Source organism: Phascolarctos cinereus, unplaced genomic scaffold (assembly GCF_003287225.1).
Source record: "Phascolarctos cinereus isolate Bilbo 61053 unplaced genomic scaffold, phaCin_HiC Scaffold_5;HRSCAF=322, whole genome shotgun sequence".
Taxonomy (NCBI): domain Eukaryota; kingdom Metazoa; phylum Chordata; class Mammalia; order Diprotodontia; family Phascolarctidae; genus Phascolarctos; species Phascolarctos cinereus.
Window position 1 is genome coordinate 90,853,208 of NW_027555958.1, and position 19,994 is coordinate 90,873,201.

Consider the following 19,994-nt stretch of genomic DNA (forward strand, 5'->3'; position numbering starts at 1 on the left):
GCAAAATGTAACAGCATGGAAACAATGATTGGTATAATTTGGCAAGAAGGCAAGAGAGAGGGAAAGGAGAGGAAAGAAGTAGGAGGGGGAGAGAGAGAAAGAGAATGAATAACAGGATAATAGGTAGAGTTAAGTAACAAACACATTCGCTTATACATGATCTTTGAAGAGATTCTGCTTTGGACTGACTGATCCAGAAAATTCTATCAGAAGCAGACTCATTGCTGGAACCATCAGATAATTGCCTCAATATTTCAATCTGCTTTGCTAATGAAGAGTTGGGTTTCCTGCTTCAGAAGCAGATACTGTTTGTATTTGGGAATTTTGAGGGAAACAGACTAAATTGTGAGGTATTTTGCTTTATTTTTGAAAAGCCAATTCAGGAAATGCCAATCTCATGTGCAAAGGAAAAGGGCATTATAGCTCACAATCTGTGCGGGGCTCAGACTTCTGTTTTCTAAGTCTTACCAAATTCTACAACATTGAAGAAATATTGAAAGATTAGCCACAAGGACATTGCTAACAGAGATAGAGATCCAGCCCCAGAGTCCAGAAGGCCTTTGGCCACCCAGTTGTCTAAGAATGAGTTGTGGAGCAGGTATTGACCTGCGTTGGTGAAAGGAGCTTCCTTACTGGGAATTACTCACACCAGTGAAGATCACAGGTCTGATCTGCATTTAAAACACACACACACACACACACACACACACACACACACACACACACGCACACACAGAGGGAGCCATATAAGTGTACTAAGGGGAGAACTATAATATACTCAGATATTCAATTGTGATTTCAACAGTTTGGATTTCATACTAAGAATGCATTTCGCAGCCCATCCATACCTACCCAATCTGTATACCTCTTGTCTATTTCCTGCCATAATTTTGCCGCAGGCTATTTGCCCAGCCTGCTTTTGTAATTAACCACAAATCATGAAACATAATACAATTTGTCAGGAAAAGCCCCATGGGCCTAACACAGTAATCAAACTCATCATTTGCTACCATGGCCCTTGACATATCAGAGTGGTTGGTTACTGAAAATCTTACATTCAGTTTCATCCTTTTGGTCAATTACATATTTTTAAATGTAAAAGGAAAGCATTCTGAAAAACTCATTTATTTTGACCCTTTGTAACCGGTGAGTCAGTCTCATTTTAGCAATGACCATTCACTCTCTTGTGTTAACAGATGAACACTTGTCCTTTCATATCGTTTGCTCTAGAGTCCAGAGTAATCATGTCCTTTCCTACCCACTCTGCAGGAGGATGCATGCACATGAAATGCCCTCAGCCTCAGTGCAAGTTTGAATGGTGCTGGAACTGTAGCCTAGAATGGAACCGAAGCTGCATGGGAGACCACTGGTTTGACGTGTAACTCAGTAACAAAAAAGCAGGGACAAGCTTCACCAACTACCCTGAGAGAACTGGTAACATCCCAGTTGGTCCACTGGCCCCTTGTCATTTTAATGTTCTTCTTTTTCACATGAACAAAAAGAATTTAACGTTACACTTCTTCCAAAATTCACTCGAGACAAATTATAGTAAAAAACCATTTTCAGATCTCATTTTAGACACTGTTTTAGAACCCTGTGAATTGGAGCATGGCTACATGTAAGACACTTAAATGTTGTTTACCAACCTGTGTAATGCATAGGTACAACAGGGTAGATTCCAAGTGGAGTTTAAGGATTAACTGTGGATTACCTGTCTTCTGTGAATTTAAGACAGACTTGAATTGCCATATGAATTCAGCTCTCTCAGGTTTCATTTTGTATACTTGACTTAGAGTTTTAAAAAAATTATTGTTAAATGAGTCACTGGAATAATGTGAAGAGATCTTTTGTGGCTCATTGTCAGTAGGTCTGTTTTAGATTGATTAAGTGGTTAACCTTTTTTTTTTAAATGTGGGTCACAGCTTCAATACTAATATCTCCATTTAAATTTTCACAATACCATAGGCAGAAGCCAAAATTTTATTGGGGCAAATTTTTGCTTCTTTTTGAAAATAAGCCCAATTGATAATCTTAAATTGTATTGATTAGATTGTAGCTAAGCATAATTCACCATATCAAATGAATGGGAAATTGGGAAAGCTTCATTTGAATTTTGAAATGCTTAAATTATGGGGAATTAATTTGAAATTAATTGGAATTAATTGAAACCTAGTATGCTCCTATAGCATCTTGTTGATTATCATCTTAGAAAAAAAATGTTCTCAATTTTTTTAGGAATGTCAAATTTTAATTTAAAAAATAGGCATTTCTGAGCTTGAGAACTTTTCTAACAGTTTGGATCCATTGTGAAATTTAATAGAGATGCTAAATCATAAAATTAGGTGCCTGTTATAGTAACATGATAGAAATCAATTAGTAGTGGTGCTCAATGTTAATTAAAAGAACGTATTGTTAAACCAGAATGTTTATAAATATTAGCATTCCTGGGTCTACACATAATACCCACCTAAATCTCTGGCAGGAAAGATTTGTAATTAAGGGAAATAATATGTACCTAGTATGTTAGCTTAGCACCTCTACTAATGCCCTATTGGTTTGGAAAACTACTGTTTTCCAAATGTGCGGAGCCCAGGAAGGTCTATGAGCATCCAGTGGTATTTGTATTTTCCCAGGGATATTTATTTTAAAGATGTGATACGCTAAAAATCCAGTCAGCACGTTTAAAATATGATCTGATGACAGCGCTTGAATATTGATGGATGTTTGAACCTCATTTGGTGTAGCAGTAACAGGCAAGAAATGTATAAGGACATGTTCATTTTTGTTAATTCTGTTAAATTCATAATAAAAAAAAAAGAAAAAATTTTAAAGTAATAGTTTTAGTAATAGTTATAGTTTTGCTTTTTAAAGTAATACTTCTCCAGTAACAAAGATTTGTACCACATGCACCAAAGAAGAATTCTTTCAACATGGTTCTTAAGTGAAAAAGTATTACTCTCCTGAATCGCTACTGTCTTTAGATGAGTCATTTGACTGTATTCTGTGGAAGAACATTAGAGAAACTGGTAATATCATAAGTTTAATCAATACGTGAATCTATTAATGATGTTTTAGGGTCCTTAGTAACTTAAATCTATAATATAACTTTTGTTTTAATCCATTTTTTTTGTTTTAGTCCAAAATGTTTTAATCCATCCATCCTTAAAGCCATGAGGCTTTAAAGACCTGTTAGAAGAAAGTTTAGTCTGAGAAGGACAGACCCAGGGGCATACCATAGTACTTCTGGCCCCACCTACTCCCACCTTAACATATCAGCTTCTTTTCCTATTTCCTCCTGACTCTATCTTGCCTTGACTTTCATCTCTAGGGATGTCGTAGACACTATAGGGCAAAGAGAGTTATACAGTCATAGTATAAGAGCAGAGGTGCCTTGAACACCTCCTCTGGGCCTTGCACTCATGGCAAAAACCACTGGGAGCTCATCTTATGACCCTGAGGGTGCCAAATCTGCAATTCTGTACCCTGGTCAGGAAGCTGGGAAAACCCAATGAAATATCCCAATGAGAAATGAAAGAGTCACAAAGTTACTTCCTACAGGTCATGAGTCAATAACATCCTAGTGGTGACTCAGAAATCCCCTCACTGTCATGGAGCCCAAGTAAGACTTCTTAGGTAAGAATGGAAGTTGAATAAGGGATGACCAGCTCTCCTACAATCAGCAGCCCCTGACTGGTGACCTCATGTGAATGCAGTTGTGGCAAGGTCGAAGGCAAACTCATCTCTTTCAGTCATTTGGCCTAATGCAGACTCCTTGATCATCTGGCTATCTTGTTTTTCTTGATTATTAATGGCCACCTGCTTCCAAATGTGTGATGTTTGGGTTTAGGAGATTTCATTAGCTATTACTTACACAGGGTTAGTCCCATTGCATCTATATCCTAAATTGTTTTGCTTTATGAGATAATTATATAATATAATATTTTATTATCTGCTTTTTTGGGGTGACAGCTATTTTTTGTCCAGAAATGAAAAATGGGTCTGAGTTATTAAAAGCCAGAAGAAAAAAAAAACCCAACCAATGAATGTATTATAAGTGATATTATCTTTACATCACATCAACAATAAACATGAAATGTGTATCAAGGTTCTCAACACATCACAAAGGACAGAAATAAAAGTTCTTCACAAAAGTATCTTTGTTTTCTATGCGGCACCTAAATCTGTCCTTCAGTGCACCAGCAAAAATAATCAGCAACATGCTTGTAACTTCATTTGATGAGGTATTTTCAATAAATGTTGAAAACGCGGTTGGGGAAGTGTGTCGTGTTTTGTCCAGTGAGCCAAGCTCCCATCCTAGAAGAATTATTTGGTAATTCAGTGGCTGGTTTTCAGATGTGTAGAGCTGAGTCCCAGAATAGTTCTGCTTGCTCTACTGTGGTTTTGGAGAGAGCGCTGTCACAATACAAAAGGGTAGTTATAAAAAGCCAACATTTATTTAAAAACCTGGCTGTGTGCTTTTTATCTCTGCTAATAAACTTCCCTAAAAAGCTAAAAACTGACACTCTGGTTTGAGGGAAAGGTTGGCCTTTGGCACCGAATGTTTCTGCCTTTCAAAGTCATCTCAATGAAAGTCACTGATATTTGCATTGCTATTATTCGCCTGGAAAGTGTATTTACACTGCTGTTTGTTTAGAATGAGCCAAAAAAAAAATCCACGATTACAGAATCTCAGTTTTAGAAGGAACTTCAAAACCCATCTAATCCAAAGGAACCTGAACAAGAATGTCTTATAACCAAGTTCTGTTAGAAGGAATACTAGAAATGTGAGGAAAGGCCCATTTGCCTATTTGAAGATAAATATGTACTTCACCCATCTTTGAATGGGAAAATGTCTTCTTATATAAATAAATAAGTATGTATACATGTATGTGTATACACACATGTGTATGTACTTAAGCATACATGTACATATATGGGTACATGTATGCATGCACATGTACATGCAAGGCTCAAAGTCTTGGTGTCATTTTAAGGTTTAATATCTTTATGAATATAATAACATATATGTACATACATCCTAGTGTATGTATATATGTATGTATGTTTCCTGACATGGACTGGCCATATCTCCTGTCTACCAGTTCATTGCTATGAATGCCTATGAATGGCATTCAAAGAAATTAAGTTAATACTCCCTGAGGTTTCCTATTGTTTTGTATTAAATATGGAGGTCTGTACACACATACTATGATAGTGTATGGGTGGGTGGACTGATTATATTAAATATGAAGCTACTACTTTGGAACTAACTTCATGCTAGAAGCTTCATGGAAGAAAAGAGATTTTTAGCAGTAATTTAAAAAACAGAAATAAAGTTTCGGTAGTATAGGAGGGAGACATCTGTCTAGTGACTGGAATGAGATGTTATCAGTATTAATGTAAATCAGTGCAGTGATGTAGAACTTTTTAGGCAGAAGAAAGAAAGTACCAGAACGTGTAACTAAATCTGACTGAAACATTTCAAAGAAGATTGAAGATCAATAGACTTGAAGCCAGAAGACCTAGATTTGAATCTGTTCTCTGCTACTTGGTGCCTATGTGATCTTTAATAATTATAGAAATAACACCAAGAGCTACAGGGAACAAAAAGTTTTTAAAAAGTAGAGACCTAGTCAAGGAAATCAAAATCACATGGGGCTGGAATGAGATCTGCTCCATCCCCATTATCCTGTCTGCTACTGGAATTATAATTTTTTATACTTTCAGTGGGCCTGCAGAAAGTGAGCTTATATCTTAATAATTTTATTCAGCTTCAGAAAGTAGTTATTTTATCCATCTATGCAATAGATGGTGGTGAGAACAGAGTAATGACACCTGAGTTAGGGGTACTTGGGTTCAAGGTGATGCAGTGGATAGAGCACTGGATCTTCTCTTCTGGCTTCAGACACTTACTAGCTGTATGACCCTGGGCAAGTCACTTAACCCTGTTTGCCTCCATTCCTCATCTGTAAAAATGAAACAGAGAAAGAAATGGCAAGCCACTACAGTATCTTTGCCAAGAAAACCTCAAATGGGGTCACAAAAAGCCAGGCATGACTGAAAATGACTGAACAACAATAACAATTTACCTCAGACACTAGCTGTATGACTCTGGGCAAGTCACTCAACCTCAGTCTGCCTCAGTTTCCTCAATTGTAAAATGAGGATAATGATAGCACCTACCTGCCAGGATTATTTTGAGAATCCAATAAGATTAAATGCTTGTGAAGCCCTTTGCAGTCTTAAAGCACTATGTAAATGGTAGCTATTAGCATTATTATAAAACAATAATACCAGGATAGCAACTTGTCTGAACCCAGTCAAAAAACAAAGGAACAACAACATAGAAATAATAACAGTCTCATATATTGCTTTGGATCCTCACAACCCTTATCATTATTATTATTATTATTATTATTATTATTATTATTATTATTATTATTCCCAGCTCACAGATGAAGAAACTAGGAACTAAAGAGCTAGTGACTTCCCCAGGATCCCATAACAAGGAAGTATCTGGTGTGAGATTTGAATCCCCAGATGTTAGTTTCAGAACTACTACCTCCACACAAGCTCTTAACTTAGACATCAGTTTTATCATCTTTTTGTTTTGTTTTGTTTTATTAAATTAATTTATTTTTAGTTTTCAACATTCACTTGCGTAAGGTTTTGAGTTTTAAATTTTCTCCCTTTCCTTCCCTCTCCCCTCCCCAAGATGGCATTCAATCTGATATAGGCTCTATATATGCATTCATATTAAACACATTTTCACATTAGTCAAGTTATCTTTAAAATAATGATTTTGGATTAAATAATCTGTAAATTGACCTCTGTGTCTGCATCCTGTGTTATTCTATGATTATAATGAAAATAGTCAATGAATTAATAGGTTGCATGTCACCCAAACAATCCCAGCTTTGCAGGAGGTTTCATAAATCAAGTCCTACAAATGGAGAGAAATGTCATTTTTCAATTAACTGAGGATAAGCATTTTGCTTCCATTTCCAGATATTAAGTTTAAATCCCTGAAAAAAATTCATTTCATCTCCTTCTAGTATTTATCTTGATGATTCCAGACCCCAGCCTGAAAATCTCTGAGTAATATTCCCATGACACTTTGAACACTACATAGTACAACTTTACAGCATCTTTACGATTTTTCTTAAACTGTTCTGAGTATTTCTAAAATAATGCTAGGACATAGGGAGGTGGTGGTGTACTTTTTAAAGGAAGCTGCTACAAATACATTTAAACGGGGTTGGGGGTGGGTGTTCAGAGGCCTTACCCAATAATAACAAATTAGAGCAAAGTTACAAATCTACATTTGGTTCCCTGAATGAGGAGGACTGTTCAACGTGGCCTTCTGTATCCCAGGAGAAGCTAGAAAAGAAATCTTTTGAAACCCAGTGTTTTGCTTCTGACCCCTTTCTACTGAGGAAAAATGTGAATCAAAAGCACAAATACAATTTTAATCAAATGCATTAAAATAAGTTCTGAGGGAATGCTGTCCATCTAGGTGATTGAGTGGATAGAGCAGTGGACCTGGAGGCAGAAAGACCTTCATTCAAATCCAGCCCCGGATACTTACTAGCTATGTGACCTTTATTTATTCTATCTACCTCAGTTTTTTCAACCCCATATAGTTGGTGCTTAATAAATGCTTATTTCTTTCTTTCCTTGTAATTTATTTTTTATTTTATTTTATGGAATAAAACAAGTATTTCTATAACATAGTACAATACAAAAGATAATTGCCTTCCTTCCATCTTTCCTTCCTTCTTTCTTTCTTTCTTTCTTTCTTTCTTCTTTCTTTCTTTCTTTCTTTCTTTCTTTTTCTTTCTTTCTTTCTTTCTTTCTTTCTTTCTTTCTTTCTTTCTTTCTTTCTTTCTTTCTTTCTTTCTTTTTCTTTCTTTCTCTCTCTTTCTTTCCTTCCTTCCTTCCTTCCTCAACATGAAGCACACAGCAAAGAGGATTTAAACAGGGACCAGTCTTCACAGTATGACATCTTACTTTTGTTTAAATGGAACCTTGGAAAACAATATTCCAACTTTAACAATGTGAATGGAAGGAACAAAAAAAAAAAGCCCTGAACACTTTAATTATAATGACCAAGCTTGCCCTGAAGAAAAGAGGAAAAAAGTCACCTCCCTACAGCCTTCATTGCAGAGGTAGGGAACTTTGGATGTGAAACATTATATTTACTGTCTGTCTCAGTTGGTGTGTTGGTCAGTTTTGCTGAATTGCTTTCATATTTTTCTTTCTCTTTTTTTAGCATTTATTTTAAAGAATGACTTCTTTGTCAGGGGACAGGTAGGGGAGGAGAAGGAAATGTAATGATGATGATGATAGCAGCTAGTATTTACATAGTACTTCAAGGTTTGCAGAGCATTTAACACACATTATCTCATTTGGTGTTCATAACAGTCTTGTAAGGTAAGTGCTATTTTTCCCACATTTTACAAATGAGGAAACTGAGTCTGAAAATACTTAAAGCAAATGCCTAGAGTTGTACAACTAGCAGGCGTCCGAGGTAGCTCTAACTCCAGAAGACATCAATAAAAATTAAAATTAAAATTAAAAAGCAACAGAATGAACTCAAGTTAAGAGGATGTGTGAAGCTGACACTCATATTTAAATGAAAAAGAAAGGACATGCCAAAATCAATATAAATGGCTTGGATTATCATCCTATAACAGAGAGTTTACTGTGCATCAGTTAGATGAAATGACATATCTGTGATGAGAAACAAAAACAAATCAAATCAATTAAACAAAAAACAATTAAGGCTTTTATCAGTACCCAGGGAGCAAAAAAGCCTGGACAAGGGACCTTATGTTGAAATCTGGGCCAGTAAGCAAACAAAGCTGTGACCCCCAGGGGCAACATCAGAAAATGCAAAAATTGGCTGGAGAGAGGAAAAATCTGAGTGAACAGCTCATCCTGTGGGTCTCGATGCTTCAAGGATACCATTCAACCTCCTCTCTGTATTTCAGTAAACAAGATCAATCTTTTCTTCTTCAATGTCATTGCCGTCTGACCACTTAAAATGAACCGAACTCTGGGAAGCAGGGCATCGGGTATTTATGGTGGCTGTTTAACTTGTGGGGATTAAAAGTGCTCTCCATTAAAGATGTTGTCACGTTTGTCTTTGAAAAAGCATTTGAACAGATGCTTACGTGAGTTAACACTGCAATCAGTCATTTTATTTTTAGAGTGTTCACGCCCTCAAGCATCCCGGGGAGTGCTGCAGCCTTGATTGTCAATGAATAATGCTAAATGGAATAGTGCTCTGCAACAAAAAAATTTTTGAAAGCAGAATAATTCAAAATAACATTTAGTCTTGCCAGCTGGTGAGGCTGTGGGATTAAACTCCCTGGGTGGAACCTGTTCTCATTCACCTGTGTGAGCTGAACAAAATCCAAAGGGACAGCACTTACCACTGTGGCTGCTTCCAGTAGACTCAAGACCCAGGAGGGATTTGCTCATTTAACTTGTGTACAGAGTACCTAGGGAGGAGTCAGTTCTCCATAGGATAAGAACAGCTTATTATGTTATTATTTAGAAAAGAAAAATCCATGCTCCTTTTCCCATTAGTATGCGTTTGTCTTAGTATCTGTATTACAATCCACTACTTCACTCCTACTTAATATTCTTCTGTTCATCGAACTGCTAATTGCAAACTTCTTTTTTTGTCTTTTTTTTCTGTCACTGGCAAAAATGAGTCTGGGTGGAATGGTACCAAATCAATTATGTAAACCTAAAAAATATCTTTAATTGAAGAAGAACAAATAAAGTATGTTATTTAATCCTAGCATGTTCTAATACAGTATGCCCCAAAAGTCTTGGTGCCATTTTAAGCTTGAATAGCTTTGCGATGAGCATTTTAAAATTGTTGGGGAGGTTTTGGGGGGGTGTTTGGTATTGTAATTTTTAATAGCTTAAAGCTACACTAAGACTTTTGAGACAACCTATATTATGTAGTCAATCAAATTTTGGGCAGTTTTAAGAAAAGAAAAAAAATGGAAATTGTACAATATTTTTGTTCTGAGTTTAATCACCTTTACATTCAGGAAATTCTTACATATAACTAACAACTCCCACTCTTGCTAAGAGGTTGGAAGTATAGGTTTTTTTTTTTCACTAAATAAACAGACCTTATTGGTATTATTCAGTTGTTTCAATCATGTCCAACTCTTTGTGACCCCATTTGAGTTTTTGTTTTGTTTTATTTTTGGCAAAGATACTCTATTAGTTTACCATTTCCTTCTCTGGCTCATTTTACAGATGAAGAAACTGAGGTAAACGGGGTTAAATGACTTCCCCAGGGTCAGTTGGCAAGTATCTGGGGCCAGAATTAAACCCAAGTCTTCCTGACTGCAGGCCCGGCACTCTATCCACTGTGCCAGTTTTTTGTTAGCCAAAAGATAATTTTGCTTTGATAAGCTGACTGTGTCACAAATTTCAACAATAGTAGTCTGATGTTTCTCTAATAAAAATCTACCTTTCTGCTTTCTGTGTTTAATAAAACAAATTCAGTATGAAGTCTCTAGCTTCCTAGACCTCAGTTTTCTTATCTATGAAAGGAAAGAATTGGGCTGCATGCCTATGAGGTCACTTTTAGCTGGAGCTCTGTAAACCAAGGAGCCTGGGTCCCTTCAACAAGTTGCCTGACCTCCTCAGTGTAGCTACACCCTTTTAAAGAGCAGGTTGCAGCCCATTTGTACCTTCTCATCCTGCTTTCTCTTATACACTCAAATGAGGAGCCTCTCAACAGACTGAGGGTCTTCCTCCACTTCTAATTGCAGCACCCAAGGGCACAGATTTAGATAATAAATGTGGAGGGCACATGACCAGGGCCCACAGTGTTCCAGGGTCACTCCTGTCTTCTGGTGATGTCACTGTGTTAGTCAATGAGCCTGCTCCACGCTGGACATCCACCAGATTGCTGCTCTTGCCCCACTGAGATGTTCTCACAGCTTCCTCCTTGTACTTTGGTGGGTACTCTTCAGCTGACTTTCTACCTTCTCCCCATAAGAGGAGTTACTTCTTTTTAGGGAGTAACCTAAGGGAATTATTCCTTTTTTATTTTTTTAAACCCCTACACCAGAGGCTCCTGTAATGAGAAGGGTAGGCTTGCCTTTTCTCTCCATAAGGACCAAGTTCTTTGGGAACACCAAGAAGCCAGTCAATCAATTAGAGGCCACAGGTATCTGATCTCTTGAGCTCCCTTCCTCCAGCTAACAGGAGTGAATTTTTCCCAAGTCTCTTATCTGACACAAGGAATGAAAATCACACTTTAACCCCAGTCAATTCCTGACTGGCAATCTGCATTTCCCCTTTAAACCATTTGGTAGGGGGTGGCAGGGTTATATTCCAACAGACCACAAAGGGCTTTCCTTACTCTTATACAAAACATGTGGGACCATAATCAACAACAATTTGTTAAGCACCTATTATATGCCATGGGGAACAGCTAGGCGGCACAGTGGCCCTGGAGTAAGGAGGACCTGAGTTCAAATCTGACCTCAGATATTTATTAACTGTGTGACCCTAGGCAAGTCACTTAACCCTGTTTGCCTCAGTTTCTTCATCTGTAAAATGAGCTGGAGAAAGAAATGGCAAATCACCCCAGTATCTTTCCCAAGGAAACCCCAAATGCCAGACATGACTGAAATAACTGAACAACAATAAAATGTGCCAGACATTCTGCTGGGCATACAAAGAATGAAACAATCCTTCTCTAAAGAAGTTTATATTCTAGTGGGGTACAACAGGCACTTGTATCAGTATACACAGAATAATTATAAATGGTATAAATATGAGATAATTAAGGAGGAAGGGTACTAGCAATTGGAGGAAGGAGTGAGGAGAGACTTCATGTAGAAGGTAATGTTTGAGCTGCACTTGAAGGAAGAGAGGGAATCTGAGATATAAGTGAGGAGGAAATGTATTCCTATGTTCCAAATAGTGAGTGGTGGGTGGGTGTGTGTGTGTGTGTGTGTGTGTGTGTGTGTGTGGTGTGTGTGGTGTATAGAACAGAGAGATTGGGAGTATGGGAGTGGAGATAACATACAATGAAGAGGGAAAGATGACTTAGAGTCAGGATAGCAACAGAAAAGCTAGGGGCCATTGGGAGATTGCTCTTTATGCCCTCCACCTGAGATCATTTATTCTAAGCTCTTGCCTTTCATCAACAGATATTGCCAGAAACAATCCTCCTAGGGATATTTTTGTGGATTCCAGTGCAGTACTTGGCATATCCATGTGTTACCTCTTATTTTTGCTACTTGACTCACTCACCTCCATTTTGATCCCACTAATCTTTAGTAATGATTTTTATGCCACATCTCTCCCACAAGTTGGTCATAAGCTGGAGTCCATTTATATGTATCCATTGCCTTTTAGCTCACCTATAATTTCTGAGGCCATGATTCACAATTGTATTGTATCCCCAGTCAGTCAGTCCACTAGCATTCAGTAAGCACCTACTACATGGCAGTGATTGTACTCAGTGCTGGACCGCTAGAAGAATATTTCAGTACTTCTGTGGATCTCATGGATGCGGGGATCCCTTCCGTTGTTCTGATCCAGATCAGAACTCAGCCAGCCTTACTGACTCTGGTCCGTGTTCTTCCATAGACCCTTCCCCAGAGGGTCCACCAAACATGCTGGAGGTCTTCCTCTACATCTTCCACCTTTTACTCTTTCCACATGACTGAGTTTTCTGATCTTACACTCCCTCACTGAAATTCCTCATGCTACTCCTTGAGCATAAGCTGTCATTGGAAATATGATGCAAGTGACTTGCATTCTCCACAAATCTCTACGTGGTTTTCTTGAGCAACTTTGTTCCTCAGGGATTTCAGTGCTCTGGGATTTGCCACCACACAGCGTCTTTGGAAAAACATTTGTGTTAGAAAGTTGGTTCTTTGTAGCAAAGCATTCCTAGGTATCATTAAAAAGCATTGTTGTTGACTCCTTTCAGTCATGTCTGACTCTTTGGGACCCCATTTGGGGTTTCCTTGGCAAAGATGCGGGAGTGATGTGCCATTTCCTTCTCCAGCTCATTATACAAATGAGGAAACTGAGGCAAAGAGGGTTAAATGATTTGCCCAAGATCACACAGCTGATAAGGGCCTGAAGCTGGACTTGAAAGCACTGTATCACCACCTAGCTGCTCCTAAAAGCACTGTGCAGTATACCAACTACAGTCACTCCAGTTCTGGGCCCAATTCACTGTCTGTATGCAGTGGCTCTCCCAAATATCTCTCCTGATGTACAAATTCAATGAGCTGAATATCCATTTGCATGCTTGGAAAATAGCAATTTTCATCCATTTGGTTTTTTTTCCCTATATAATTGTTAAATTCATTGATGAAATCACGTATCTCATTTAGGAGTCCTTGTAATGTTACGGGGATTGATGTAATCTGCCCTGGATTGTTTGTAGCTAGGAGCATGTAGAGGACCACACCATGCATGCATAAGGAAACCCTCTTCCATTTGAATCCTGTGCATAATATTCTCTGTGACAATGGCAACCACTTTAGGAAAATATACATCTCCTAATTTTTGTTTTACTTGTTTGAAGTTAATAGCTGAGGGTTTTTGAACAGTTAGCTCTCTAGTTCCATTTATTGAAGAATCTTATATGTTCTTATCTTATGCATAAGAAACTCCTTGCTGGAGTTCTAACACTTAAAATTATAGCTTAGGAGAGAAATCCTATTAAATTAAAGTTTCCTTTCATTTTTTTTTCCATTTCTTGATAATGGGATAAGGAAGCAGACCTTATTATTACCTCCTGTATGGTGTTCTATCCGACATCACTAGGAAAATGGTTCCGGTTAAAAAGATGGATTAATAATATTTCTTATAAACAGAACTGTTTCAGTGCCAGAAAATCCCACTCTGCATGACACAGAGATATTTATTTTGTGATTTTTAAAAGTCACATGTGTCTCAGTGAAGTCTGGGTCTCAGCTATCGAAAATTACCTGAGTTATGCTAAAGAAAATAAGTAAGAATTATTGTATCACATGAATAAAGCTGGTTATCCCTCCTGTTACCTCTTTGTTTTTGCCAACCAGAAGGTCCCTCAGAGCTCTCTTAGGGCAGGATTTATATGCTGTGCATCTCCAATTTGGCATAATTTGAACAATAACAAAATCACACAGAAAATGGAAAAATTATCCAATTTCATTCAAGCTCTTGGATTCCTTCCCAGACAACATACTCCTTGTCTGTCCCTAAATAAGAGGGAGAAGAGCAAAAAAGAAGGCCTTTTATGCTATTTCTCTCACACAAGTTGATTATATGCTTCAGTCTACCTATCCCCAGTGGAAAGATCACTGGCTCCAGAGTCAGAGGTTCTGGGTTCAAACTCTGCCTCTGATACTTACCATCTGAACAGGACTTGGTAGAATATACCCTGTGATGCTTCATTTAACTAAGGCAAGACATTTAACTTGCTGGGCCTCAGTCTCCTCCACTATAAAATGAAGCAGTTGTACTATCTGGCCTCTGAAAACTCCCCCAATTCTGCATCTCTGATATTGTGGTCTAAGCTGCCAGAAGTAGGAGGCTGTGTTTAGTTTACCCTGTTATAATAAGGGTCCTTACAGAAATTGGTTTAGCTCTGATGTCAGTACCCGTGAGTGTTCTGGTTGGTGGAACATGCCTTAGTGTTTAGTTCACTTACCTTGTAAGTAAGGAAATATTCTGAGTGGCAGACTTCCTTTACAATGAAAAGCATAAATGCTCTTCCCTGCCTTGATTTTGAAAGAAAGATTTTCTCTCTCTCTCTCTCTCTCTCTCTCTCTCCTCTCTCTCTCTTCTCTTCTCTCTCTCTCTTCTCTCTCTCTCCTCTCTCTCTCTCTCTCTCTCTCTCTCTCTCTCTCTCTCTCTCTCTCTCTCTCTCTCTCTCTCTCTTTCTCTCATGACAGCAAGTATGAAGCATCACAGGGTATATTCTACCAAGTCCCGTTATCTCATCAAAGAAAACAATCAAACAGCTGATCTTCAGATCAAGACTAGGGTTTAGGCAAGTCTACCTAGAGTGAAACATATAGAGTAGTAAACAATGAGGGATATTTTTATTTATGATGTTTTATAAATAGTATTTTACTTTTCCCAATTACATGTAAAGATAGTTCTCAACATTCACTTTTATAAGATTCTGAGTTCCAAATTTTTTTTCTTCTTCCCTCCCACCTCTATCCTTTCCTCCTTCCCCAAGATAGCAAGCCATCTGATATAATGCCTATATTTTTAATGCCAGAAAATTGCTTCATCCATGACACATAGGTGGGGTTTGTTTGTAGTAAACCAAGTCATATCTACAATGAAGGCTTTTGCTTCTGGTAGCCAGTAATAATAATAATAATAATAATAATAATAATAATAATAATAATAACAATAACAGCTAGCATTTACATAGTACCATACTATGTCCTAGGCATTTTGCCAAGCACTTCACAAATATTTTTTTCAATTCATCCTTATAACATCCTTGGAAGGTAAGTGCTATTATTTCCTTATTTTATCATTCGAGGAACTGAAACAAACAGAGGTTAAGTGCCTTGCCCAAGGTCACACAAGTAGTAAATGTCTGAAGTTGGATTTGAACAGGAGTCTTCCTGACTCCAGGCTCAGCACTCTATCCACTGTGCCCAGAAGCAGTAAAGGGCAGGCAATTCTTAAATCTTGCCTAGGGCACATAAAAACCTTCACCCAGCCCTGCTCCATTACCTACTCTTCTCCATAATAATTTCCCTCTTGTCCAATGGTACTCAGATCCATTTCCTAATATCTCAGTTCAGTAGATAAACATTACCTGCAAGTTCTGTTGAGGTCCCTTCATCTTATATACCACATCTGCATGTGCTGATCGTATAATGCTTTGCCTATACAAGCCTTTAATAATTTTTTTCATCTATTACTTAATTCATCTCACACAAGGCAAAAAAAAAATAGATTTAAGACCCATATCATCATGTCTATAACATCATTTTAAGGAAAGGTTGTTAGGCTTAAAGCCTAAGGTTTAAACCAATTTTTGCCTCATTTTACCAATGTAGAAAATCAAGACACCTACCAAATCATGTGGGAGAATTCTGCTGCCTGTCTCATTCAGCCAGGTCACAGGACCCTAGATCTCCAGAGTGCCTTCAACTAGGTCACCTTGCAACTCTGTGGAGACTGAGGAGAAAATTCAGGTCTTATAACTCTCAGGCCTATGATCTATACACCCCAAAAATGCTTATTCAAATTACTCACCCATGTTAGTTCATTCTATGGAAAATCTCAGTCAAGCAAAGCAAAAGCTTTCTCAGCACAGAGTGTTATGATAAGTCATATTTCCCCAGTACTTGTCTCCAGTAAGAACGGAAATAAAAAGTAATACATAAATTACAAATTAGACAGCTGACCAGGAGATGAAACCAATGTGACCTGACTTGGTGCATTTTGGTAATGGCCTTACTAAATAAAAATGTTTCTATCTTTGTCCCATTGCTTATGCTGGAATTTTAAAAGAAAGGGAGTTTATAGGGATTAGTAAGAACTCAAGGTCTTTTTCCCCCCCAAACTATGAAAATTAGAATATTTCTTAAGAATTCAGATAAAGGAGCTCTCAACTAAGGAAAAAATGTTGAAATTTAAAAATATATATATACTTCTGTATATATTTGAAAATATATGTATTTTTAAATGTTTGTATATTTGATATATTTTCAAATACCTTATGTATTTTTCTACTGCATCCATATATTTGAAAATACATATATTCAAATATATTTGAAAAAAATATATAATATATATTTATTATATATTTATATATTACATTTATATATAAATTTATTATATTATACTGTATATTTATATCTATTATATTTATTTATACACATATAAAATATATAGGTAGAGTGGGAAAATATGTAGAGTAGATTGGACTTAGAGTTAGGAGAAGCTTGAATTGAGTCCTGACCCCTGACTTTTTTAGCTCTTTCCCATTAAGTCACTTAACTTGTCTAAGCCTCAGTTTCCTCAGCCATAAAATGGGAAAAATAATGCTTGCACTTATCTACTTTACAGGGCTGTTGTGAGGAAAGTACAATGAAGCCTTAAAATGTTATATCAATGTGAAATATTATTGTTATTATTTTCTATGTGTCTAAATAAGATCATTCCTCTCTCTGGGCCTTAGTTCTCTGATTTTTAAAATGAAGAAGTTGAACATCAGACCTCCCAAATTGGCAAAATTCTGAAAAAACAGAAATAATCAGTGTTGGAAAGGTTGTGGCAAGACAAAACTCACTAGTATTCTGTTGGCAGAGCTGGGAATTAATCTCATAGTTCTGGAATAAAATTTGGAATTAGCCCCTATGCCCTGTGGTAGTACTATTTCTGTTCCAAGGCAGGGCTTCTTAAAATACATAATTCTAGTAGTAGAATTTAGAAAGAAACAACGGCTCAAATTTGTTCTTATTTTCCCCAGCTTAGCACTCAGTCTTCAGTTGTGACATTTACATTTTGAAACAGTTTATTTTGTGTCTTATCTAACCATACCTTTCACACAATACTTAGGTACTTAGTAAATGTTTTGGGTTGTTGAATTTTGAACGTTACTAAGAAGTAAAATATATGTTCTATTTATATTTTCAAATGTTATTTATGCAGTGTACCTTAGGAAACTAACATCTGCAGACTAACTTCATGTATGTGTGAGTGATGTGGGCAGAGGTATGGGAAGTTGTATCTCTAAACTCTGAGTGTGATCTCCCTAAATGAAAGGGGAAAAAAATGGATTCAGAGTTTAAAAAACAGTGACAAATTTTAAAAACCTTTTGTTGACTCAGAAAATGACTTCTGAAGTAATTAATAAATTAATTTAACAGTCTTTCTAAATTCATAGAAAGTGAATTGTTAAAAGACATTTGGCTTGGATTAGCTATTTAACATATACAATAAGAAGTATTTTTAATTAATGGCTGTTGGGTGGCACAGTAGATAGAATGGCCTGAAGTCAGGAAGACTCATCTTCATGAGTTCAAATGTGGCTTCAGACACTTACTAGCTGTGTGACCCTGGACAAGTGTAAGGAAGGTGAATTTTAGTGTGTGTGAAATAGATTTTTTGTCATTCTTTCTTAGAGTTTTCTTCCCAGGATCCACAGCCAGAACAATCTCTACTTTCCAGGTGTTAGATATGAGTTCTCACAATCATGATTCAAAACAGTTTCTACTGTGCAGTCATGGTAGGTATAGGGATAAAGTAATGTAAAATTGTGAGGCTGTTGCTGACAATGTGCCTTCTTTGTTGCCCTATAAAGCAAGTGGGCACTATGCAGTGACTGGGGCCCCCATAGGGGTAAATGTGCAGGTTGAATGCTGTGCGTGCCTGGATCGGCCCCCATCAAGGCTTGGGAGGGGGACTCTATATTTTTACCTCAATTGGCCCCCATTGAGGCTTGAGGGGATTTAGGGGAACACACAGAAGGGTAGTTGCCCACCCCTCTTAACGCCAGCCCCTACGATAAGAGTTGTTAGGGAATGCTGTAGGAGTTGGAGCTCCCATTATCAGCAAACACCACTTTGAGAAAACTAGACGAAAATAAAGTAAGCTTATTTAATCCCTTAGTATGACTCCATTCCTGTCTTCCTGTCTGATCGGATCAAAAGCGAACCAGCTAGTGAGAGAGGTGCTAGAAGCCCTCCTGTGTCTCTTTCCTAAGAAGTGGCATAGTCGATATGTTTGCTTGTCCAACAAAAAGTCACCTGTTTGCCTCTGTTTCTTCATCTGGAAAATGAGCTGGAGAAGGAAAAGGCAAACCAGTCCAATATCTTTGCCAAGAAAACCCCAAATGGGGTCATGAAGAGTTGGAGGCAACTGAAAAATGACTGAAAGGAGGAGGGCTTTGGGGTTGATGGAGTAATCCTTCTAGTACCACTTTCTAACTACACATTTTGGCAGGTTGAGTCTGCGGAGGATGGTTAATTATTTCTCCTCTAATGATCCTAGGGGTAACTCTAGGGGTTTGGGGGTATTTCTCTAGTATTTCTTCATGCTGCTCATGAGGCCCACTGATATGGTCTCTGTTGATTATCCAGTTGACAGCAATTAGCTAGCCAGAGTTAATTAGCTTTTAGTTAAGGGTGTTTACTAACCTGGATAAGAACAACTGTAAGAACAGTTGTTACAAAATATTCCCCCCAAAAGTCTGGGGAAAACTCTCCCGCAAGTATATGTAGAACCCAAGGGAAAGTAGGCTTAGTTGAAGTACCCTTCTCCCTCCTATCTCTATATATTTGCACTGGCTGCCACCATGACTACAATGCACTCATTCCTTAACCTTCTCGTTAGAGAATTGTTCTCTCACTTTGTGACAGGCTCAAGCACCATCTTCTGCATAAAGCCTTTTCTGCCTGGCCACCTGTTAGTACCCCCCATAGACTACCTTGTCTTTAATTGTGTATATGTTTGTATTTATTAACTATAATTATTATGTACATATATTTTATAGGTGCTAATTATTTCCCCCATTAGAATGTGAACTCAAGGGGAGTAGAGATTTTTTCCTTCTTTGTACTCAGGGCCTAGCACAGTGCTGGAACATAATTTAATAAATTCTTGTTGATTGATTATATGTGTTCATGGTCTTAATTAGTATGTGTATACCCCACAGTCCAGCTTTATATGAAAAACTATTGCATATGTGGCACTTTTTTGACATAAGGGTGGCACTTCTATTGATTTAAAACAAAGGTGTGTTTTTTAAAGTAGCTCCAAGGAAGGAGAGATTATTGAACTGGACAGGAAAGCATTTATTAAGCACCCTGCAATATGTCAGGAATTACGCTAAGCACTTTATAAAAATTATCTTATTTTATCCTCACAACAACCCTGGGAGGTAGGTGTTGTGATTATCCTCGTTTTACAGTTAAGGAAACTGAGACAGGTTAAGTAACTTGCTCCCTCAATTAGAAGTGTCTGAG

At 37.4% G+C, this 19,994-nt stretch overlaps 1 protein-coding gene and 1 long non-coding RNA gene across 2 annotated transcripts in view; one reads left to right on the forward strand and one right to left on the reverse strand.

Annotated features, from left to right (window-relative positions):
- Window positions 1-4,268, forward strand: part of PRKN (parkin RBR E3 ubiquitin protein ligase) — a 1,801,990-nt gene extending 1,797,722 nt beyond the window's left edge. Inside the window, exon 12 of the mRNA XM_020986759.2 lies at window positions 1,270-4,268. Coding sequence (XP_020842418.1) covers window positions 1,270-1,382 — 113 coding nt within the window. The 3' untranslated portion in view covers window positions 1,383-4,268. The remainder of the gene's footprint in view (window positions 1-1,269) is intronic.
- Window positions 4,269-4,323: 55 nt separating this feature from the next.
- Window positions 4,324-16,364, reverse strand: LOC110208626 (uncharacterized). Its single transcript, XR_002324579.2, has 3 exons — window positions 16,279-16,364; window positions 16,097-16,200; window positions 4,324-4,413 (listed from the first exon to the last, which is right to left on the reverse strand). It is a non-coding gene; the product is annotated as an uncharacterized LOC110208626 (long non-coding RNA).
- Between the last annotated feature and the right edge of the window lie 3,630 nt (window positions 16,365-19,994).